The 25280-nt window shown below is 51.3% G+C and overlaps 2 protein-coding genes and 1 long non-coding RNA gene across 3 annotated transcripts in view; 1 reads left to right on the top strand and 2 right to left on the bottom strand.

The window, feature by feature from the left end:
• The window catches only part of MCU (mitochondrial calcium uniporter), a 52806-nt gene that overhangs the window by 11054 nt on the left and 16472 nt on the right, over positions 1–25280 (bottom strand). The window lies entirely within an intron of this gene.
• On the bottom strand, positions 615–4118 carry LOC112590651 (uncharacterized). The gene is made up of 2 exons (XR_003114370.1): positions 2632–4118; positions 615–1934 (listed from the first exon to the last, which is right to left on the bottom strand). It is a non-coding gene; the product is annotated as an uncharacterized LOC112590651 (long non-coding RNA).
• On the top strand, positions 15853–25218 carry jv (javelin). The gene is made up of 5 exons (XM_019841742.2): positions 15853–16561; positions 17989–18295; positions 20599–21459; positions 22053–23050; positions 23513–25218. Exons 1-5 carry the CDS (start codon positions 16299–16301, stop codon positions 24582–24584), a joined length of 3501 nt encoding a protein of 1166 aa, XP_019697301.2. The 5' UTR covers positions 15853–16298; the 3' UTR covers positions 24585–25218.

Below are 25280 nucleotides of genomic sequence, written 5' to 3'. Positions count from 1 at the left end.
CGGGGGGTCCCCCCGAGTTAAACTCAAACATCACAGTCGCGCTTTCAAATTGCCGTATTTACGCGTCGCGGAATTAGGTTCCCGTCAATTAAGGCGCGAGTTAACACGCGATGTATGAAACGTGTCGATACGCTCGCGATATGTTGCGCCGAACGCGTCAAATGCGTCACGAATCAGCTTCGCGAGTCATCATCATCGGCGTCACCGTCGTCATTATCGGCTGTTCACGGCGTCGAGTGTACTTCCAAAGTGAATACGCTCGCGTAATATCGCGCTATTATTATTCACGAGAACGCGTTACTCTATTAACGGTGCACTCGGTGTATATTATATATATATATATATATATATCGCGGCAGATTAAAGGAACACCCAACATAACACATCGATCAATAAGTCCCGGGACTAACTACTACGGGAAAACAAAATTTGTTTGCCAAAATTCTTCTTTATTCATCAACATAGTCTCCTTCAAGAGCGATACATTCATTCCAACGCTTTCCTAACTTTTCTATGCCAGCCGTGTAGAACGATCTTTGCTTTCAAAATAGGCGTTAGTTTCGGCAATCACTTCTTCATTGGAGCCAAATCTCTTTCCCTGGAGCATCTTTTTGTTGAGGTCTGCGAACAGCCAATAATCGCTGGGGGCCAAATCTGGAGAATACGGTGGGTGCGGAAGCAATTCGAAGTTCAACTCATGCAATTTGGCCATCGTTACCATCGAACTTGTGACACGGTGTAGCCGTGTCACTAAAAAACCACTGTAACTCAATGACACAATGTCGGAATGTCATGACAGTTTGACACGTAACTTCTAAAGGTTGGTACTAACTGAGAATGGTACAGATTTGTTATTAGAGGCGCCATCTGTTGCTTAGTCCCAGGACTTATTGATCGATGTGTTACTCACGGCAAACCTCAAGACCAATGCGGCTAATTTGGAGCTTCCTGTTCTATTAGCCAATTTTAAATTTAACTTTTGATTTTGGTACATACCGATGGGCATGTATCCTTCACGATCAGTCAAACCTGTCTCAAATATTGCTGAATGTCGCGCATTGCGACAGCTTGTAATAACTCGGATGCTAAAAAAAATATATATATATATATATCGCGGCGCGTCGAATATAGAGCGTAATTAGTCGCGATAATGAATTTCGGCCGGTTTACGTTTAACGGGACGGTGCTCGCCGAGGTAGACGGCGTGGGTCGCTTCGATCCGTAGTCGAGATCGTCAGTGATGTCGGATGGGGAAGAAAAGGAAAAAAATCCACGCGATACACCGCGGTATCGCTAATTAGCGCGAAACCCGCGCGGCATTGCGTTGTAACGTGATCGTAGTAGCGGAACGCCGGATATCCGTCTGCGCGTCCGAATGTCTCTCTTTTTCCCCTCCTCTCTCTCTCTCTCTCTCTCTTCCTCTCTCCGGTTCTCTCCCACAACGCTCACGCACGCGTGCACCTGTGTGTGGTACAGTGACAAAGGGCTCTGACAAACCGCGTGTGTCTCCTGTACATCGGAAATCCTCGCTGGTCGAGAGGGTCGGCGACGAAAGTCAAGCGTCAGTGCGAAGTGCCGCGGCGACTCGGCCGCTGTGGGGAAAAAAGCGGCGGACGCGGCGCGATGTACGTCGTCAAGATAGTTTATTGCCAGGTGACGATGGAGTTCGTCGACCGCGATCTCGGGACGTCGAGGTAGATCATGACAGATCAGTGTGCCCTCGCGTCGAAGAGATGCCGTATGTGTGAGAGACAGTGGCACTTTTTGCGTCGATTCAACGACAAAGGCGGAAAAAGCTCGTTTATTCGAGTCCTCTGTTCGCTTTAATTCTCTTTCTCTCTCTCTCTCTCTCTCGGGCAGCAAGTCGATCTGGCAGCAATTCGATTCAAATTGGATTGAAATCTCGTGGAAGTTCTCGATCGGATTTTCGAGGACTAAAAAAAAAGAACAGAAAATAAAAATGCATCCGTTGTCCTGTCTCTCATACGGCGATTTCGTCGGCGATAGACCTCTCGGTTTGGTCGCGCGTTGCGTCATCGTGCTTTTAGCAATACTTCAGTCTGCTGAATTTATAGGTCGTTTCGAATTGATGATCTATCGCGTAAAGTACATGGAGTTATCTTCACGGTGGCAGGTCCCGATAATTTATAACCGTGCCGAATTATAACTCGCATTCCGCGCATTGTCGGTGAGCTAACTTCTTCTCGCGCTGAACGCGTCATTAGGCTGTTCGCGTTGCGCGGAGCAATTACGAAATTTTTCATAGATACTTCACACGGAATTTCCACGCCGAAAATTACCGATCTTTCTAATGACTGGAACGGCGAATTTCCGCCACCCGGAAAGCGTGTTGATTTTTATCTCGCAATGACGAAGATCACCGAACGATGGAAATCGACTATCGAAACGACCAAAAAATCACTCGACACGCAGCTCGATAAGATTCAGAAGTTCAAAACTCGGAAATTCACTGGCGCACTTGGAAATTCAATTCATTCGGATTGACGGGGCGCGATGAACGGTGATGGAAATTGACGGCCAGTCAAGGAAATTCGATTATCTCGAAACACCTGAGCCCGCAGTCGCTGTAAGCAGCAGACGTCGGGCGGGAAGTTGAACGAAGATTCATACCGATGTGACTTTCGACGCTCAGTTTCTCACGTTCGACGTTCGACGTTCTCGGATGAATGATGATTGCTCGCGTCTGCGCGTCTTACGGCGCGCCGAGAGTGCCTTTTATTTCGTTCTCGCGAGATATCGCCGCGCGTCGCGCCGGCTCGTTCGACACACAGCGTTATCTCTACTCTTCTTTTATGGCGCACCTTCGTTAGATCTCATTTGCGGAGACACGGGGCACGAAGCGAGATGTATCTAAGCAGTTAACGCGACGTGATCGGATTAGCGCGCCGTGACGCGCCAAGGTACACGCAATTGCGCGATCATCTGGAAACAGAATCCCGCGTTTACGAGCGACGACGAGTTATTCTCCGATATAACGTTGCCGTGATTCTTCGTTCCTCCCGGGCGAGATGCGTTCTCGCAACGAGTCGAGTCGCGGAAAAAGACCCGAGATCGGCCACACCGATCGGCCACAGCGTGGTAACGTCGATCGTCGTGTAATGAGAGAATCGAGCGCTCATTAGAGAAGCCTTATCGGCATATATGTATATATAGGATTTCCCCGGTGAGAACAGGAGCGTGTTCCCCATTGTATCGCTTCCTGCCGTTTCGCGGCCTCGTTTCCTGACCTTAGCGGCGGCGGCGGTGGCGGCGGCGGCCGGGAAAAAATCGCGCACACCCGCGGAATAATCGCTCCTACTTTCCTTGTCTTGTTTGACAAACCAGGGACGGCGCGCGCAATTTCTCGCTCGTCGGTTCCGCCGCGCCACGGGTATTCCACGGGTTTTCAGTTCACGGTGCATCCACAAATCGACTCTAACGAGACGCTGACGCAAACCGCTCGTCAATACGACGAGAGACCAGGTGTGATTGATGGCACACGGCCGACGACGTCGTGTCGTTCGTGTGCCTTCGACTTAGACACCACTTTGCGATCGGCCTCGCGACCTCGCGATCCTCGCGTTTACGTAATAATAAATATGCAACACGTGCGCTCGCGTGTGCGTGCGTGTATTTTTTTCTCTTCGCGCGATGAGCGCGACGTTACGTAAGAAAAGCAGTCAACCTCGAAGCGGCGGCAGCGGCGGCGGCGGTGCTTCAACATCGATGGCCAGAGATTGGGTAAGAGCGACTCTCGTCGATCGAACCGCGGTTTCCTGGTCCATCGGAAGATGATTTCGAAAATTGCTCGTCGGCACTTTAAACGGGGGAAAATCGGTCTCGGTCTCTAACCTACCGAGGAGGAGGAGGATGCTCGCTAATGCGCAGAAAAGCGCAGAGAAACTGCGCAGACCGCGCAAAGAGCGTGCGAATCAACGGGGACTGGCTCGTATTTGCGGCGAGCTGCCGTTTATTAGAGCGGCGCATGAAAGTGAATCGAACAAGTCGAAATTTCGTAGGCGAAATCGGCGACCTAGGGTCAAGTTACATACGCACGATCTCGCTTTACCAACTCGCTTTCACGCCGTAGTCGCCGCGCCGGTTGAAGTATCAATTTCTCCGGAGTTCTCTCTCTCTCTCTCTCTCTCTCTCTCTCTCTCTCTCGCGCGCGATAAAACGCGGATCGCCGGCCGCGCGGAATCCTTAACGACGTTTCGGGTAATCGAGCTTAATTGACTCCTCCACCGTGCGTATTATCGTTTAGCCGGTAATTGATTCCTGTGCAGGCGCGCGGAAATTCCGCGCGGGGCTCGCTCGCTCGCTCGTCGGGTTGAAGCGATGAGAACCGGAAGAACAATGGAAAACGGTCTCGAAGGCGAGCTCGTCATTTCGCGCGAAAGTTGTGTCCTCGGAGAGGTGCTACGATCATTATGCTACGTTAATCGCGTCGACCGCTACGCGACGGACACACCGCGATCGCGATCGCGGAGAAGCGAGGGGGAGGGGAAGGAAGGCCGAAGAGAATGAATTATCATCGGCGTAATAACGCCGACCGTGAAACGAATTACGGATTAATCGCCGATCGAGTTATTTGCGCGCTCCAGATAATCGCGATGGAAAGGCACCGTTTATTCTCTTCCATCCCGACTCCCGCGCACAAATATTTCCCGTTCGCAGAGGATTATTACCGGGGGACTCGCAAATTTTCTGCAAATTATCATGCGCCCGTTGCGTCATTCTCGCGCTCTCGAGCGAGAAGCACCGAGATTGAATTACGCTCCTCCGGGCGTGGCCGAGACTGAAATTCCGCGGGTGAAGTATGCAAGTTCAGGCAAGAGAGCTCTCGCGTTTGTGCCGCGCACCTTTTACAACCCTTCGCGCGCGTTACGTGAATCACCGTGGCCAGGTGAGCGGGCGACCGGCAGGTGAACTCCCGGGGGTCACTCACATGCGCCCGAGCGCGTACATTTCGTTTCACACGAGGAGGGAGGAGGGGGGGCGGGAGGTGGCCTCGACAACCTTCTGATTCATCGGAGCTCGAGAGAGCGAGCAGAGGGGATGGAGGCGGTGCGCGGTTGTTTGCTCCCTTTTTTGACTCGATTGCCCAGTTGCATATCGACTGCATTCAACGGCGAGCCGGGGTGCCGTTCGATCGCAATTTCCATTGTAAGCGCGTATCCTGTGTGAAGCAAGATATCTCGCGCCGGAACGAGCACTCAGGAAATTGTCGCGCGCCGCGCCGCGGGTCAGGCCAGGTATTTATGACAAAAGCCGAAGAATCCTATTTGCATACAGTCGTTTTTTTTTATGCGCGCGTCAGCGCGACCGGAAGTCGCCGCGTCAGTTTCCGCGCGTTGGTTAACATGCAGTGCGGAAATGCAGTGCGGAAAAACAAGAGAGAGGGAGCGAACGTGCTGCTCGCGAATATCTCTCCCCTTCGGGATTTTATTAACACGACTTTGCCGTTTATCGTTGTATTATCGTTGATACGTGTGCTTTCATTTCCTTCTTTCTTCCTTCCTCTTCTTTTCTCCTCTCTCGACTCGATACATTCTCTGGGTCTAGCAATCTTGGAAAATCTAATTTAACGGGTAATAATTCTCTACAAGCTGCGCTTGACAATTCCGGATTGTTTTATTCAATCTTTCTCTCTCTCTCTCTCTCTCTCTTTCTTGTCCCCGTCGTCTTTCTCTGTTTTATCGGATTATATACCATTCCCTCCACCTCGACCTATCGTCCGTGCGCGTATCATCTCCGCCAAATGCGATTCTCCCCACAGACACACCGGCCGATTCGATTCGCGGCTCGCGATGCCGCGGTCTTCTTTGGACCGTAATTATTCGCGTATGGTTTCACGGATGGTTCATTCGGAGAAACACGAAAAACCGAGCGCTGCGTTTAAACCGCCAGAGAAAGCGGGCGGTACGGGCGGGTTGAAACACCGGCTGAATGCTGCTGCATCGTTAAAATTACACGCCACGAGCCCCTTACCTTATACCTTAACCGTTATGGTTGTTCCGTGCTCAAAAGTACGATCCGATCTCCACAAATGCGCTGTATTTCGCAGATGACTATCGTCCGGCTCATGAATATGAATAATACTTTTCTTTTTTTTCTTTCCGCTCGGCTCGCGCTCTTACGTTAGGACCTAATCGAGAGTGATCGGATAGCGATTTCCCGAGGCAACTCGCGTTTATGCGGCTCCGCGACGAATTAATCGATATTAACGGAGCGCATTAATAATAATAACGGCGGCTATCACACGAGAGATCGCGAGAACGAGGGGGGAAACGACTCTGCGCGCGATTACGAGTATTTGTTATTCGAGCAGTTGCATTCCCGCGCAGATAGCAGATCTTTCGCCTTTTATCTATCGCCTTTATTGCGTAAATTACAAAGAAACGTAGCAACTGTACAATCTCTCTTCCGCGTGCATTCTGCTGCACTTCGCAGGCCATTAAAAGCGCGCAGTTTCTCTATCGAAACTTGGCAACTCGAGTTGCCTCCAAAGTCGGCTGTGCCCGCAAGAGTCGGGTTTTTCTGGACGTTTGGTATCCGGGGCACCTCTCGTCTCGCAGAAAAAAAAAAAAAAAAATCGATCTTCCTGGAACCTCTCCCTCCTAGGAACCTAGGCCGAAGTTAACGAAAGCCGCGGGCAAAGACGCGCGGTGATTCTTCGGCTTTGATGAGAATTCGATCGAAAGTTTGCGCTCGCGGCTTTAATGACAGCAACCGCGAACGTGTACCTTCTGCCCGTTCCGCGTCGCGATGCGGCTTCAGCATTCCTGTATTTACAGAGACCCCGAGTTCTCTCTGCGAGACTGACTCGAGCTCGCTCGAGTGCATTCGCAATTGGAGGTAAAAATATCGACAACGAAAACACCCCGTCGGCGTTTCACGGCGTGTGTGGCCGAGGTATTATCCAGTGAAACGCGGAGGGAAACGTGTATCATGTGTTGTATCTGGCCGTTTCAGCGCGCACGCGATATCACACGTGTGTCACCCCGCGGTTGTGAAAGGATTAAACGACGAAAAAGAAAATCACCGGAGAAACGCGCGACGGAGACTGTAACGGGAGACTCCCGACGCGCGCGCGCGCGCGCGCGCGTCGGGAGACCAGGAAAGAAGTCGAGTAACGAGCTGTTGAAGGAAAGTGCCGCTGCTCGCGCGCGTATTTCCGCCGCCGAATGCGGCCAGATGACGCCTTGTGGCCAAGGCCAGGCACCGCCACGGTCACTTTCTTCTCCCGCCGCGGTTTCGCGGGACACCCCGCGGTGCGACTCGTATTATAAGCGTGAAACGCGAACACCACCGCCGCCGCCGAACGTGAGCGAGCAAGCGAGCGAGTGCCGCTTGCCGATGCTGGCCACCGACACGAGACGCGCTGTTCTCGCTGTTTGCCCACAGTTTCTCCATAGAATTGCAAATGCGATTTGCGCAGAATGAAAATACGAGTGTCGATGGGCGAAAGAAATAAAAAAAGAAAAGAAAAAAAAAAAAACAGAAAAAAGTTGCGAGTAGAAGATGCTCGCCACCGAGAGCGCGAGTAGCCCCACGCTTGCTCGACGCGACTCGTTAATTTCAGATTATCAGCACGCTCGATGCGGCACGAGCGATGACGATCATTCAACTCGCGTGCGTTTCCCGCGATGAAAACCGCGATGAGAACGCGAAGAATTCACCGCGCTCTGCGTCTTATATGATGAAGACGTTTCGGTCTCGCTGCAGCCGCCGCCGCCGCCGCCGCCGCCGCTTCGCTCGCGTGAGCGTCGAATTTCGACGCGAACTTTAAAACCGCGACTCCATTCGATTTTCGAGTCGAGCGATTTCGAGCGCGCGGCTAGCTGTGAGACGGATGACCTCGCGCATCTGCAACTTTCGCCGGGGAGCGACAGAGCTGCCTTCCACTTCCGTAACATGCCGCTGAGGCGACGCAGCGTCACGGCGGATTTGCCGAGGAGCCGGGGAATTGTTGACGTCGCAACAATTACGCTCGCGATCCTTTGTGCCACTTTCTTCATTGTCTCGCGTCTTCTGCGCGGCGGAGGCGCGCTAATTGACGATAACTTTGGCAGGTCGCAAGGGAGTCCCGCGTTCGTCGCGGCGCGTCGTAGACTATCAAACTGCAGTTTCCCTGGCGCCCGTGGCGAAACCAGGAGGCAGGAGTCTGTCTTTGCGAGCGAATACAAGTTCTTAACATTCAAACAGACGCGCGGATATTCATACGGCTCGCGCCGTTGTTTCCCTCGTAACAACAAGAGCATATTTCGCATATTTCGCGAGAGATCGCTCCCCGAGCGAGCCAACTTGAAGCGCAGCGGAATAAGGCCGCGATATGCCGGGGAAGCGTGATAATATTCAAAGGTAGCTTCGAGTCCACCGCTCGCGCGTTGGTACTTTGTTGGAGTACTCGCAGTATCACGCTCGAATTAATCTCGGGCCGCCGATCGGCCGAGCGACTTTCCAAATCGCGCTGAACACGGTCGACGCGCTGACGCAGGTCTCCGTCGGAATATCAAAGTCCCCTTCGATCATGCGCCGGATACGAGATACGGTGGCGGCGTTCTGCTCGACGTGCCGCGGCCTTGACACAATGTTTAAGTCGCGGATTTAAGTCTCACATGAAGAGACGGGCGAGGCGAGATACGCATGCGGAAGGCGGACGGTAACCTCGGGGATGACGATGAATAACGAAGGGCGATACTCTCGAAGGATAACGTTTGCGCGCGAACTCGCGAGATAGAGTATCTTCCTCGTCTCATCTTTCTCTCTCTCTCTCTCTCTCTCCTCACCTCTCTCGCTGCTTGAAATTCCGTGCTCTGCGATTTTCAAGGATTACTTAGCGCGCTCTTCACTCGAGAGGCAAAGATCCGCCTCGGCGTGTTGGAGCGAATCACCGAGGAATGTCCCGGCGATTTCGAACAGCGGCGATAAAGTCGCGACGTTTATCGGGGAAGGATAGTTCCGTCTTTCGTGCGTGCGAAAGTAAGATTTTTGTACGTTTCCGATCTTCAGACGTGGGGTTTCAGACGCGGGTGATCGCGGGTGATCGCGGCTCCTCGCGATACGAAGAAGCGCGAGAATGTCTGATGCGATCGCGGATGAAATCGCGCGTGCCGCTCGATAATTCAACGGCGGTGTTCATCGCGTAATTACGACCAAGGCAAGCAGGTCCTTGTCAAATCCGACCGAATATGGCACACGGTCGTTGGCATCTGACCCCCGCTCCTCCTACATAATGTAAGTTGTTTAGTCCTTCGAGACTGTCGGATAACCTTCCACGTGACAGTTAGGCGTCTCGCATGCGTCATCCATCCGTCATGCTGGGAATAATAATGTTTGTCTCAGAGTTGATATTCCCAGCGGTGTAATTCGTCACTGTGTTATACGTTCGGCCGCAGAATGAATTAACGAGAACGATCGGGCAAATAATTGAAAACGCGGCGAGACGCGTTTGGCGAATCTTACGAAACGGCTTTCATTGCGTTTGACGAATAATGAAAATAACAGGAATAATAATAAAAACGACGCGAGACGCAAGAAGAGAGAGAGAGAGAGAGAGTCCTTCACGCTGCTGGATCTCAGGCGCGATCTCTCGAAGGGGTATATTCTTATTGTAATTTCCCCCCGCACGACAGACTTCCGAAATCCCCATAATTTATTACGTAACTCTCTCGTAGCGCTCGCTCACTCGGGAGGTTCCTTCCTTCCTTCCGACTCCAGCGCGGCTCCAGCCATGTGATTGCTTTCATAACATGGCCGTATTTCCGATGACGTCGTCGTCGTCGTCGTCGTTTCGCCTAAAGTAACGTCCGAGTACTCCCACCTCGCGCAGCGCGGGGACAGGTACATGGTGACGGCAGCACAGGTGCACGGTGGCGACCGGGCGATCGTAGGTACAACAATACTCGACAGTCGGCGCGCAAACGAGAAAGCGAGGAGAGCCGACGGCCGTCCGGATCGACAGCAGCATCTTCGCTCTCTCGATCCGGTCCAGCGAGTACCGAAACTTCACGTCCGCTGCTTCGTGCGATCGTGTGTGGCTGGCGAGCAGTCCTGCTTCATTTTCCTCGCCACTGCCTTCCTCCCTTCGTCGTCGACGGTCATCAGGTTGATCTTGCTTCGAGAGTTTACCCTCCGCAATTGATCCTCCCTTTCTCTCAGAGGACAGAGAGAGATAGACAGAGAGAGAGAGAGAAAGAGAGAGAGAGAGAGAGAGAGAGAGAGTGTGAGAGATAGAAGACCTGCCTCCTTTGTCAATTCGACACGTCCGTGGAACAATAAAAGTCGTTATCGCGGTCGGAATCGCGGTGCTAGCTCGCGTCTCTCCATCGTCGCCGCTCCTGCTGCGTCAGCTGCTTAAGGGTCTTTTGGAAATCCGTGAGTTATCTGGATTAATTTATCTAATGTTACATCGCATGCACCCCGACGTACCTCGTACGCCCCCGCGACAAACGTGTCAAGCGGCAACGACGTCTCGTTGTCTCGTCGTTCTCTCTCTCTCTCTCTCTCTCTCTCTCTCTCTCTCCTCTCTCTCTCTCTCCTCTCCTCTCTCTCTCTCTCTTCTCTCTCTCTCTCTCTCTCTCTTTTTTTTTTTTTCTCTCTCTCTCTCTCCTCCTCTCTCCTCTCTCCTCTCTCTCTCTCTCTCTCTCTCTCTCTCTCTCTCTCTCTCTCTCTTCTCCCTCTTCTTTTTCTCTCTCTCTCTCTTCTCTCTCTCTCTCTCTCTCTCTCTCTCTCTCTCTCTCTCTCTCTCTCTCTCTCTCGTCTCTCTCTCTCTCTCTCTCTCTCTCTCTCTCTCTCTCTCTCTCTCTCTCTCGTAGCGCTCGTAAAGGAGAACGTGAAGATTGTGCTGCAAACTCGATGTTTCTTACTCGAATTTTCCAACGGTAACTCGTTCATTTTTAATCGGATATCACGGTGATCGCGCGGTTATATCCCGACGTCGTTTCCGTTCCGCGGAAGCCAGCGGGTCATTAACGGAAAGAGAAGACCCCGCATCGCGCGCGCGCGTCTGTCGGTTTTAATTAGGTCAGCTTACCTAACTTCGCTCTTTATCGTAATGAATTAGGCGGGGAGTTATTAGTCATGCTGGCGGGCTCGTTGCCTGCATTCGGGACGCGCAAAGTTGCGTAATCGTTTTTTCACCAGCGAGGCTCGAAAGATACGAGTCGTTGAGGATCGAGGTTGCGTTGTTCCTTATACTTCGAGCAAGGACGAGCAAGAAGAATTTTCGCGCGAGCGAGTGCTGCTTTCTTTCGCGAACACCTTGGCAATTTAGATTTATTTCTTCTTCACCTACGGTGTAATCAGTTGCCGTCTCTTCCGCTTTCGCTGGCTTTTCAAAAAGTTCGCAATCTAGAGGCAACGACGCTGAAGCGAGGGAATATTTCCATTTTAAAGCGAGCTCCCAGTGTGAAGCTGGCAGCTCAACAAATAATAAAAAAGAGAAGACGCGCTGCGCGCCTACAACCGTGCCAAGAAGAGACAGCGATTTTATTTTCGCCCGACTGCGACAGTCAACGAGCCATTATGTGTCTCAATCTTCTAGCGTGCACTCAATTTCATCTAGCGTGTTGATACTAATGCTCTCTCTCTCTCTCTCTCTCTCTCTCTCTCTCTCTCTCTCTCTCTCTCTCTCTCTCTCCCTCTCACTCGCGGCACGGAATAATTTACGGAAATTGCAAAATCAATGCCGTATTGTAAGTCATGTGTAATCTCTCGGATTTTACTGAATTCTCTTACACCGGAAAAAGACTGAGGAGAGACAGAGAGAATGAGACGGAGAAAGAGAGAGGGAGAAAAGCGACGTAAGTCTCTTAAAGATTTAACTAATTCATTTCGCTCAAATGCCGCTGTTTACGAGCAAGGATCATGCGTATCGACCCGTGAAGTTTCCTAGGAGACAACCGACATCGTCGTCGTCGTTCGTCGGATGTTAGCCATCGACTGTTCACGTTGCGGAACTTCTTCCGGTCCGCGCGCTTAGGATATTCCTGTCGCGTCTCACTCGCGCCGCACAAGGCACATTGCTCTTTGTGCGGCGTGCCTGAATGAATGAGAAGGTATATCGCACCATCGGTGTCCGTTTATCAAGCGGAAATCGGGGTTGATTTTTCATTCTACCGCCGCTGCGCCGCACTGCGACACGGTCGGGGTTAAAGAGGAGGGACAAGCGCAGCGCGATACCAACGAAGACGCATCGAGATGTAAGGTGTCGATGTCGAACCGCACGCGACACGAGAGACGGTTTCGATTCTTCATCTTCTCCGATATACTTCACACGCCAGGAATATACATACCGTCCCGAAACTTCGACAAAGCGAGCGCATCGTACATGCGGGATATTGTTTCGCCCTTGAGGCCCTGCGTCAAAGACAAATTTAGTTCGCCCCGGCAAAGCGAGTATCGGTCAAAGTACTTGGGCTGTTTGCTTCTTTTCTCGATTTTTTCGACGATCTAACGCGGTGGAAGAGGTTTATTCTTGAGCTGTATTGCGCTTAAATGGTTACAGAATGGATAAATGGATACGATGAAATAACGATGGAACAACTCTTTTTTTGTTGCGCTTTGTCCTGTTTACAGGACAATTAATCCTGACGCAGTCGTAAAAACGAGCATTTCAATGTAGACTAAATTGTCTGTGAACGTCATATTTGATAATTTTGTAAAAATAACATTTTCCTCAGTTTAACATGCAGATGAAGATCATTTATATTCATAACCAGAGATAAAGGCCAAGGCTGCTCTTGAGCTCTTCAGGCATCAAGTCGTCGCGCGTGTTTCTTCCGTATCGCAAGTAACTTCACGATCTCGATAATGGACGGAACTTCCTAAAAGTTGGCAATCTTCAAAAAATTCGTTTCTGCTCGAGCTGTATTGAGCTGTGCTTGAATGATTCGTGAATATTGAATGACGCTCGATAATTTGATTGCTCAGCTGGAGCTTTCTCGTTTCCGCGCTTTGTATAAAAATAGACAGAGAGGAGAGAGAAAAATTCAGGTCAGTACAGTTGAATATGAATTGCCCGACGATTGAAATCGGGTCAGCCGGAGTTCCTCCCGTCGCTTTTTCGCGACCGGCGCGGTCTCGGCTCTGCGAGCGCTCGCGAGAGATCGCGAATAATTAGGCTGGTACAACTAAATGACAAGCTCGTTGGCCGAGCGTGCGCTGTCGCGCGCGTCGATCGTCCCTATCGATCATCCTCCGTTGAAGGATCATAAAAATGTGCGAAACGAGGGAAACACGCGGCCGCTTTCAGAGCGCATGATTAAATCGCTGCGCGTCAAGGCGGTCATTAATCATAAATGTCACGGAGATCTTACAGCCGATCCGTCTTACTGTTGAATTGTTAAGAGGAATCCCGTGCTGTTAGGAAATTCCATCCTGACGAAGCGTCTCGTCGAAGCGCGCCCGCGCGGCGAAGTTATTAATGAAAAAAGGGCCGGACTTTGGAAGAAGCGGCGGCGGCGCAAGCTGTTGTTTCCGTCGAGAGGAAACTGAAACAGGCCGCCTGAGAACGCGCCGTCGTGCTCACGCACACGCGTCGAAAACGAGCGTGTGGAGTTTTCGAGCCGAGATAACTCGTGATAACCTTACGTAACCAGCCGTCGTGCTCACAGGTGAACACAATGAGACGACGATACGCCGTTTGCGTTTCGCCTTCAAGGATTCATGTTCGTTAAGACGGCCAGTCGGCCGAAAGGACACGTCCGTTTTCACTGCGCTCGCGGCTGTTGGAGCGGAAAAAGATGAGGCGCGTGCGATATTCGCGCGCCGCGCTGGCACCCGATAAATCATCCATCGAATTTATTCGCATCCGGCCGAAATTTGCAATTTAACGAGGGAGCGAAAGAAAAATAGACGCGTGTGCTCGTTTCGATTTCAGCCCCGTTCTTTGTGTCACGTCGCTTCGCGTCGACTAGCTTCCGCCTGAAAATCTTTGCACGCGATATTCGCGAATTCCTGCATTTTGCCGGTGCGTCCTCCTCCCTTGTCTTTCTCTCTCTCTCTCTCTCTCTCTCTCTCTCTCTCTCTCTCTCTCTCTCTCTCTCTCTCTCCATTCTTTGTGAGCGTCAATTAAGTAGCTTGTCGACGCGTGCACACAGTGGATCAAAGTAACGAGGTAATTACACGTCAGTTGCAACCTCCGGTATTTTTTTGGTATTCACGCGAGTTGCAGCAGCGCGCAATAAGTCGAAACGACAAGTGAGTCTTTACCGTCGCTATCGATCGAAAGGATATTCCGCTGATTACGTAACATAAGTAACATCCTTTTTGTGAATATACCCCAGCAGTCAGCGTTAGGTAAGCAAATTAGGCGTAACGATTCGCTCGTCTTTGTATCGAACAAGCTTTGCATAACTAGTCAACAGAAAATGCAATTTGCCGGCAATACTAAATTTGTTTTCTTTCCTCTCGTCAATTGCTTTTGCTCGTTCTTTTTCTTTCTTTTTTGATGACATGATAGATAACTTTTTCTCGGGAATATTCTTTTCCACATTAGATATGCATATTAATTCGGTGTTCTTTTTCTTTCGGGAAAGTCAAAATTTACTTACGGCGAAGCGTGTCGTTCAATCTTCAATTAACACAACAGAGAAGAAACCACAAAATTTCGAGCGTCTTTACGTCATCTTTCGGGCAGTTGCCGAATTCCATATCCGTAGAAACAGAATGGTTTTGAGTCGATCAAGTAATCAATGCCTTTAATTAATTTGCACACCCAACATTATTTTCACGATTCGACCGATCGGGCCGCAAACTGGGAGTACCATAAATATATAAACTGTCGGACAAGAAACGCACGCGACACGATAACGCGGCCTCGCCTCCGCATGCAAACGACCGTGAGGTTTTTCCGACGAAAAACTCGCGGAATAGGAATTGTAAATCAGAGCGAAGCGAGCGATTTAATTCCGTGAGCTCGAGAGCGCTAAAAACGCTGACTTACGTGCGCGACGCACACTCGCGGGGCTTTTCATTCTACCTGTTAAGGGTCCGCGAGGCAATGTGGAAAAATAAATGCGGTCTCACACGGACTTTCAACTGAGGCTGATCGCAAACAATCCCTTTTCCCTCTTTCATCGAGCGAGAAAACGCGAAATGGGGGAGGGACACGCCGCGCAAGTACGTATCGCGTCGTCAATGATGTAATTACAAGATTACAATTAACGACTATCACGAGCGTATCCGGCGCGCGCGTAAATCACGGTGGCCCCCGCGCGAGGAAAATGATAACGACGGTTATCGGCGCGAGCGGAGGCACTCGGGGAGGGGGGTGCCCCGCGATAAAAACGCAATAATTTCGTTCTAAGTGCGGGATAAAGCTGGCCGTCTCGTGGTAAATCTCGTTTTAAGAACTCGATGCCGCGTCGCTCGCGTGAGCGACGCGGCATCTGACACAACACACTTCTTTATAAGACGAGCAAGTTCATTCGGCTCGTCGAGGGAGAAACTCCAAGAGCGTCTCGTCGCCCACCATTGTGCCATTGTGCGCTTTCCTCCAGACTCTCGCGTCGCACCCGAGTTTTTCCGCGTTTGTGCGCGATTTCGTCGCGCCTCGCCTTTCTTTCGAGTAATTTTCCATCGCGTCGAGTCGCGCGTGAGATCGCGGCAACGGACGAACACGCGATCGATATATCCACGCGTTAACGAACGAGACTGCGTCTCAGCGCGGCCACTTACGGCAATTAACGCAGCTATACACCGCTTTATGACGTAGGCTCACAGCGCAGGACCACATTCTAGCGAGTTTATTAGCCATTCCCACCCTTCGAGCTTGAGGATTATTATACCCCGAGAGCGCCGTAACGAGAGAGAGAGAGAGAGAGAGAGAGAGAATCGCCATCCGGATTTTCTTCTGAAATACGGTAGCGGCTTTTGATCTCAAAGGCAGCTTTTAAATTGACTGCTTTAAATTGAAATTACCTTTAGCTTCGAAGTAGCTGCTTGAAATTTAGATTCAAAGCCCGCGCGCCGCGCCGCGGCGTGCTTCGGATCTTACAGGAGATCTTGCTACGGCGTGTTGTTTTCGGTGTGTATTAGTGAAAGGGTTAATAATATACATCGGCGATCGCGCGCCGTGGCTGCGACTTTACCTTTGCTCTCATCATCATCATGAGGATGATATCCGCGAGTCGGGTGAAAGCGCGCACGAGTTGGCTGATACAGCCCGCTCTAATCAGCTCTAAGCGCGACGCGCGTTTCTTTGTAGCTTTCTTTGTAGTTTCTTTGTCGCGTGGCGATGCCACCTGCGCGGCGTGCACGCTTCTATTAATGATCCGCGCGTTCCCAACAACATGTTTTTCGACGTATGTTGCACGCACCATCTCAATCGCAGGGAGGCCAGCAGCCGCTACGAGTCGCAGTCGGCGCAGTCGACGCAGGATCGCAGGAAGCTGCTGAAGCGCACGCGGAGCCTCGCGGTGATATCGGAGGACGAGTCGCGGCAGGAGCGAGAGGCCCGCCACTTCCGGCTGGGTCAGTCGACCTTCGATCTGCCGAGGAGGCATCAGTTGATACCGAGGGCCAAGCTGATCGATCGGAATTCTCTCAAGGACAGGTGAGTAGTCGGGGGGGGGGGGGGCTGTCCCCGTCGGATACGACGAAATCGCGAGTCTCGGCTCGCGCTCACTTCCCGTGGCACAATGTGCTTTAATTAACAGTCCGCCGCCAGGGGAAAAACGAGCAGGACGGACGAGAGTTCGCCTCGCGCTCGTCCCTCTCTCGTTCGATTCGGACCGGGCTCACGTATCGCAATAATTCGCGGAAGTGGGTCATACATTAATTAATTGCTGAAGAGAGAGAGAGAGAGAGAGAGAGAGAGAGAGGAGGAAGGGAGGGAGACAAAGTTCGCAAAGAGCGTCCGAGAGATCTCGTTTCACAATTGAGGACCGAGACACCGTGAGAGAGACACCTCTCCGCGTTTTATAATATATATCTCGCGCGATATACAATACCTGGTTCTCAATAAACGCGTGTCTGCCGGTGATAATCTCGTCGAGATAATAAGAAACCGTCGCTCGTCGACAATCGGCGATTACGACGGTCGTTAAGTTTCCCCGCGAATTTGATCCTTCGGCCGTAAATTTCGCGTTAGTCGCTCGCGGCGACTAGATAGATTATCATTATTGCGACTAATGGCCAAGTTCGAGAAGAATAAACTTGACTGACGCTCGATGAGCGCGACGAGGATTATTAACGAAGCGCCGCGACGACTTTTCCTTGAGACTTCTTCTTCTTCTTCTTCTTCTTCTTTTCTTTCTTCTGCCCTCCCTTCGTAATATAAGACTCGGAAAAATGTTGCTGGAATAAAACTCCCACGCGGATATCAACGTTGCGAAATTAAACTGGACGGTAAGCCGCGACAGACGAGACAAGTTTGCCGTTTTTGTCATCTGTTTGTCCTCCTATTCGGAAGCAATCTAATTCGATACACGACCACCGTCGACAAAAGAATAAAGGAAAAGCGACCGCTGTATTCCAGATCGGCTTTCGCGAGACACTCGTGGAACATCAAAGTAACGGCCTGGACCTCGCGATGAAATAAGCCCGAGAGACGGCGGGAAGAATTTCACGTCACCGTGAGAAATAAAAATAACGTGCTTTCAACGAAATTGATCCAGCGGTCTCTCGTCGCGGTGCAGAACGGGTCGTCTTTGGAGAGCGGTTACTCTTCGAATAATTGATACCGAGTGCACAAAGTGAGAGAGTCTTTTTCACGCGAGGTAGATTGATCGCGTGATCGTTCACAAGTGATTTTCCAGTCGCTCGCTCCTTCGCGATCAACAGTCGCAGCCTTTAATCGCTTCCTCTAGTCGCTCGATATCACCGTGTAACACGTTGACCCGATGAGTTGACGCGAATTATGGGACTTGTTGGACTTGCAGATGATACCCCTCCATCCTTGTCGTGGTCTAAAGCAGCCACGAGCGCAAGCTTTACTCCACGTGAGCGATCAGTCAAAAGAGACTTCGCACCTCATTCCAGACTCTCCAAGAGTCAGCAGCACCTCACGGACTCTTACGAGAGGTTCAACGAGGCGAGGTCCTACCACTCGCGATCGACGTGCGGCCTTCACTCGATCCCGTCGGGTCTCGTGTCTCTTCCAGATCCGCTGCCCTGCAGCCGAGGGAGTCGCGCTGATCCCGACAGGTTGAACATCCTCGACTGGCCGGATCCGCCGAGGCGGTATCGCAGTGTGCAAAACTTGGACACCGTGAGCGGCCTGGTCGACATCGTCGAGGACAATTGGCCCATCGAAGGCAATCGCAGCATCGATTGCATATACACGCAGGTGAAATCTCTTCTCCTCCGTCAGGGATGCGCGATTTATAAAGAACTTCCGCAAAAAGTGCTCGTTTTTCAGTCCCTGATTTTTAAATTAAATTTTATGCGAAATAATAGCTCATGGTAAGACATTAATCATATAAAAGTTTTACATTGAGCATACGATTGGTTTCAGAGATACAGAGGATCAAAGTGGTCACTACCTACTAAGGAAGTTTGACACTAATAACGTTTCATCGCATGAATTTTTGCGAAATTTGGTGGTATCTATGGGTTCTTTGTGTCGCTCATTACGAATTCGATGTCAGATTTAAAAAAATTCAAGATGGCGGATGTAATATAGCGGACACAGATAGTGAAATAATTATTTACTTTTATTAGAACTGTTATGTTGTGGTTGTTTCGGCTAGTTGATTGCGAATTTTCTATCAGATTTACATTTACCTTCGATGTAGGCAAGATGAAAAAGTTATCCAGCCAAGAAAGGCCAGATAAAAATGTTATCCATCCAGTGAAGGCAAGATGAAAAAGTTATCCAGCTAATGAAGGCGAGATAAGCTTCTAAATATAACAAATTCAGAGATACCGACAGCCACTTTATCTAGATGGCGGATCTTTTTTAAGCTCTGATAACGAGCCCTGGGAAAGCCCTGGCGAGCTCGAAAGACTCGCAGCCGGGACAGTTCGAATTCAGCTCTCGAAGAATAAGCAGCTCGTCCTGGTCGAAGCCAGGTTTACGGTCGGTCCGCGCAACTCCCGATGTATCCATATCCACCGCTCGAATAAAGACTTACGTTTGTGTCTAGAATTATACATCTTATGAACTTTACTTATGCTCTACTTAACCCATAATTCACTACAAAATAAAACTATCACGTTATCCTTTATTATGCGTCATGTAACACATCAATTTGAATTTGATATTTTTTTATGAAAAAACAATAAAAAAAAAAATACTTCCACTCCACTCAAAAATTGTCGTTGAAAAAATTACTTTGGAAAACCTAATAGAAAATTCGCAATCAGCTAACCAAAAAAAACCACAACATAACAGTTCTAATAAAAGAAGAAATAATTGTTTCACTATGTGTGTTCGCCATGTTGCACCTGCCATTTTGAATTTTTAAAATCTGACACCGGATTCATAATCAGCAACTCAAAGAACCCATAGATACCGAGTTTTGCAAAAATTCGTGCGATAAAGCGTTATTAGTGTCATACTTTCTTAGTAGGTAGTGACCACTTTGACCCTCTTTGACATCTTTGAAACGAATCGTATGCTCGACTTTTCTGTAATTAATGTCTCATCGTGAACTATCTTTTGGCATAAAATCCGATTCCAAAATCGAGGACCGAAAAACGGGCAAAAAATCGACCCTTTTGCGGAGGTTCTTTCTGCATCGCATCGTAATTTATAAGTACTATATCGCTCGATTTTCGATAACATATTTTTTAAGTAATTTTCAAGTGCATTTTTGCTTCTGCAAATACGATGAAAATTCAGTCGCATATCGCATCGCGACTCGGCAAGAGGAAATCGCACATCTCTCGTCCTCGAGGACGAAGATCGTCGATGATTATTCGCTCTGCCCTCGATTACACGATCAGAGTCCACAGTGACTTGCTTTAGAATCACGAGGAAACTCGGTCCACGACGGAGCGACGTGTCAAGTGAGAATCGCGCTATATAAAGGGAAATTCCCGAGCGTAATTGTTAATTTGATTAAACCTCACTCGGCGCAGTGATGTATCGCTTTTGAGGTCCATGCCTGCGCCTCAAACGTCTCGCCGATGCAGCGGCGAGATTAAGAAGTTTGTTGCCGACGTTAATTAAAACGATAGGGATCGCTATGCTTCAGCCAGCAAGTTCGCCAATATCGTTGTTATCTTTAGCCTCGGCGTAATTAGAATTCAACTGACAACAGACGCGGATTCATTCTCTGTCATTTCTGCAGTGAGACAACATCACTCTATGAGTGGCGGGGACTCGAAACCGAGAGTCCGACTATCAATCACGATTATATTCGTCACGGGACGAATTTTTTTTCGAAAAGAATTGTTGAGTCGCATTGAGAGATCGCGGCGTGCATTAATATTCGGTTCGTTCGCGCGGAGTCAGCCTTCGACGATGTAAAAAGTGGCTCTTGAGAGTGGCGGCACTTAAAAAATCGACGATCCCGAATGTCATCGCATGAATTATTATGCGCGGGAGCATTTCTCGCGCGCTCGGCGGAAATGAAAAGACCAGTTGCCTCGATAAAAATCCAGACCGGAGAACGCTCTTACAGAGGAAATCACCCTCTCGCTTAGGTGAAGCGCAAGCGCAAGGAGCACCGCAGTTTAGACAGCATCCTCTTCGAGGATGACGGCGAGCTGGAGTACTTCGACGTGCTGAATTTACTGCCGCTCTCCAACGTGCGGCTGGAATACGACGAGGACGACTCGGCGGACGGTAATTTCGAGCGGCGGGACTCGCGAGACTTGAGAGTCCTCGAGTACCGCGAGCCGAGCAGCGCCGAGCAGGATTCGCCCTCCACGAGCGTCGCGGACGAAGAGAAGAGCGCCGTCAAAAAAAGCAATACCGCCGCGCGAGCCGACGACGACGACGACGACGACGACGGCGAGAGCGAGGGCGAGGGCGAGGGCGAGGGCGACGATCCCGGGCGGAAGATTCACGAGGACCTCGACTCAGCGGCGGGACACCGTCGCGAATCTGAAGGAAGTTTCGGTCTGAACGATCTGAACGAAGACTCGGATATTAACTCGGCAAACAAGTTCGCGGATCAGCGCGCTCCCTCCTCATCCTCTTCCACGTCGTCGTCCTCGTCCAAGTTCAAGCGGGAGCGATACAAAGCCGATGTCGAGAGTCTTATAAGTCCTCCGTGCGAGGAGGATCGCAAGCTCGAGGAGGTAGAGGACTACAAGTCGATTTGGATCTCGGACAGCGAGGAGCACGACGAGATGTCGAGAAGACCGCAGATTCTCAAGGTCGTCGACAACGACGTCACCAAGAGGCGACATCGGCGCTCGGTCGTGGAGATCGATGCCGTCGTCGAGGACGTGCCAAAGTACAAGCAGCCGCAGGAGCTGGAGCGGACAAAGGGCGCGAACGAGCGCGTCGACGTCTCCACGTTGAGCAAGACGGGCAACATTCACGGGAAAAATGCGGAGGTGAGCTTTCCCAAAAAACTAGACTAAAAACGGCTTTTCTCGCAAGCTTCTTCATTTCTAGACATTGCTCGCGGCGTTGCTTCTTTTTCTTCTTCTTCTCGCGATCCCTCCGCGCTAGTGACAATTACAAAAGCGCAGCCTCGCCGCGGCTAAGGAGACATGAACGATATTCTCGCGGAGGGTTGTTTTCGAGATTGGGAAGCTGCTTTCACAGCTGAAACGGTCGATTTCGAATTCCCCGCACGAGCGCCGTGTAATGCTGAATGTTCTCGTCGCAGCGTCGTGCGTTGCAACTTTAACTTCTCAATCTCTCTCTCTCTCTCTCTCTCTCTCTCTCTCTCTCTCTCTCTCTCTCGCGCCGAACTCGCACACGCGTGCGATTAAATAATTTACACTGTCTCGCTTCTCGCCGTGCAATTTAGACACGCCGGCTCGTGGCTGCATCGCTCGTGCGTCGCGCTGCCAATTGTCGATTTAGCGTTTTTTCCTACTGTTTTCCGTCGTTGCCGCGGACGGCAAAACACTTTCACAGCCGAGAGAGGCGGGATTACGGGGCGTATTAAGCCGAAACACAGCGACTACTAATTTCGCAGAACGCCGCGACGGCGGGAAATGCGGCCGAGGTGACGACGCCGGAGGACGCGAGGAGTTTTTTCGAGCGGAAAACCACGGAGAGGGAGACGGAGCGGAATAAGCAGAACGAGGGTAGATTCGAGAGGATAGTAAAGGAGACGTCCAATATCCTTGGCAAGGCGTGCAGCGTCGTAAAGGGGAGCCTGGGTTTCGAGGCGAGGTCAGAGAGTTCCGACCTCGGCCTCGGCTCCGAGTCTGGCAGTGACTCTCGCAGGAGATCGATGGACGATGGCGCCGCCGAGGACGATCGGTCGGCCAGGAACGCGGGAGACAGTTCCAGCGCGCCGGCCGACATGGCCAGCATGGGCGACGGCAAAAAGCCGCACACCAATCTCACCAGGTCGAGGAGCTGCGTGGACTCGATAGAGTGCCAGGACGACGGACCGGAGTTCGATCACGTGCGCTACAAGATCGTCAAGTCGCACATGTTCAGCAAGAACATGTTCAACACCGGCCGCGGCGACGTCACCTACGACGGGCTGATGCAGTACCTGCGCGAGTACTCGTTCCAAGAGCTGCTGATGGACAACAACGTCGTAATCATCGAGCCGGTGCGCGCCGAGCCGGTGGAGCGTAAGTCGTCGTCGTCGCCGTTGGCCAGAACCGAGCCGTCGTCCTGCAAGATCGCCGGCGCGATCCAGAAGAAAGCCGAGAGGAGCGGCGAACGAGCGGCCGGCGACGGCGCTGTTAAAAGTCCCAACAAGTCGGTCATCAGGAAGCACTTCTTCTACCACCCGATCAGGGTGAATCGCGAGCTGATCGATGAAGAACTGCCGGACCCGGATACCGTGCGAAACGTGAGACGCATGTTCGAGAACACCCTGAAGAAGAAGAGCACGTCCGACGCGGAATTCTCGAGAGACTGCAAGAGCAGGAGGTGCCTCAGCATGAAGGATCTGACGAGCATCGACGACGGCCGATACGACGATATGTCCGACAAGGCGCGCGAGGAATCCAGGTAGCGTATGTGAGATATCGAGCCGTCACGTCGACGTCGTCGTCGTCGCAGTCGTCGATGGTGCGGCTTTTATTATTGGTCCACTGCGTGGACATGGGCGAGCGTTTCGACGACGACGACGACGACAAGCGGCGACGAGCGTGCTGCTCTCAGGCCTAATCGCCGTCGTCGTGGGCGAACGCAACGCGCAGCAACGGCGCTCCGGAAGAGTCTCGATTTTAATGGAATTACAAATTGCCGCAGAGTTTCCGTCGGCACTGCCGTGCATTGAGAAGTCCGCGAATTCGATTACGCGCGACTGAGAGAATAATAACGTATCCGGGGGCGCATTAAAGTTACCGAGCGAAGTACCGAGCGAAAACGAAGCATTTGCTTGCGCTTGTCGAGACCGCCGATGTAAGCCACACGATGTTCCCCTTCCCGTTTTGAGCGAGTTTGAGCGAAAGCACGCGTTATGTCCAGATCCAGGTGCTCCAGCAGGGCGAAGGATCTCACGAGACTCTTCGAGACCAAGTCCACGTCGTCGAGCGCCTCCATCAGCAAGGAGGAGTCCGGCAGCCCGCGAGGGGAGTCGAAGACGAGGATTCTCGCGCAGAGCTTCGAGGCCAGAAGCGGCAACACGTCACCGAGCGACTGCTCTAACTGCTCCAAGAACAAGGTCGGTCGTTACCACCATCATCATCATCATCACCACCATCATCATCATCATCATCATCAGAACTGGGACTCTGGTAGCGTGAGTTCCGGGGTGTCGAGCGATTATCCCGATACCGACGGCGGCAGCGCGGCTCACTGCACGTCCTCCGACGACGAGGACGTCAACTGCCACGAGGACGACGGCGCGGACACGAGCGGCCCGGGTCACTACGTGTCGCAGGACGTGCTGAGGAAGATCCGCGAGTGCGGCACCTCGGTGACGTACTACGGCGGCAAGGTGGTGAATACGCACAACGGGCCGCTCATCTCGCCGCTGATCGGCAACGGCTTCAAGCGGACCGACCGCTCGAGCGACTACGTGAAGTTCAAGCTGGTGAAGAGCAACTCGTGCGACAGCAGGCTCGAGTTGACCGGCAGATTCGTGGAGGGCAGGTCGTTGCCGCCGCGTCGTGACCGCGACCGCGGCACCGGCGATCTCCGCCAATGCACGATCGTGGAGACGCCGAGCATCGAGATCACAACGATCGAACGGCAGCAACAGGACGACGAGGAGGAACGGCGGAACGAGGGGATCGGCCAGACCGAGCAGGTGAAGCGGGAGCCGCCGGTGGTGATTGGACTGGAGCCGAAGAAAGAAGACCCGAAGGAGCTGAGGACTTTCAAGGCGGACTTTAAGCTCGGCAACTTGGACGACGAGTCGAGATCCAATTATCCGAGCAGATTCGCAGCGAGCGCGCTCACGAGATGGGAAGTGAATACCAGCGACTGGAAGCCCGGCAATGATTTCGGCAAGATGGAGTTCGAGGAGTTTGAGGTCCTCGAGGATAGCCTCAATGGGATCGAGCTGGGCCAGAACGAATACGCGCAAACATCCTGAGAGAACGGCCCCTCCAATTGATATATTTATTTCTTCGACGAACGATCGGACAGCCGAGGATTGCCAAAGGAGATGACGTAATTGATACCTTAATAATGAATCACACTAATGTACGCACATACAGACATCGCAAGATTTATCGAGACGTCACTGCAGCATACGACGATCGTGCGTTCACACGCACGAGCGGCGTATTCAGCGATGAAAAAATTATTTACCGTCAAACCGCGAACACGGGAGGGTTTGTTTTTCGAGATATGGAGTTTTCTCTCCCTCCCTCTCTCTCTCTCTCTCTCTCTCTCTCTCCCTTGCACGCGCGCGCGGCAAAGGCGAGTATCGGCGAGAAGACGTTGATAATCCGGATAACTTAATTTTGGGCACATTAAGTACCATTAATCTCGATTAAGTCCGTTGCAGATGGATAAAATCCATGCGAGTCATATTTCAGAGCGGGTGATAAGCCGATCGATAAAGCGTGAGTTTTACGAAGTCACGGTATGGAGGATTCTCAGCGTAGCTGAGTCACATGTGATGCACGAAGGATTCACGAAGCGCACGCGAACGTGACCGATGTAATTTGTGAATGTGTACCAAATGTGTAATAAATATGATGTAATATATATATATATATATATATATACACGTGTATGCATCCTGCTCGCTCCTTTCGCCGTAGCTTTGCATTTTTTAGAATGG

This window comes from Harpegnathos saltator, unplaced genomic scaffold (genome assembly GCF_003227715.2).
Source record: "Harpegnathos saltator strain DR-91 unplaced genomic scaffold, Hsal_v8.6 scaffold13, whole genome shotgun sequence".
Classification (NCBI taxonomy): Eukaryota; Metazoa; Arthropoda; class Insecta; order Hymenoptera; family Formicidae; genus Harpegnathos; species Harpegnathos saltator.
Note: the sequence above shows the minus strand (reverse complement) of the source record. Positions and strands in the feature narration are given on the sequence as shown.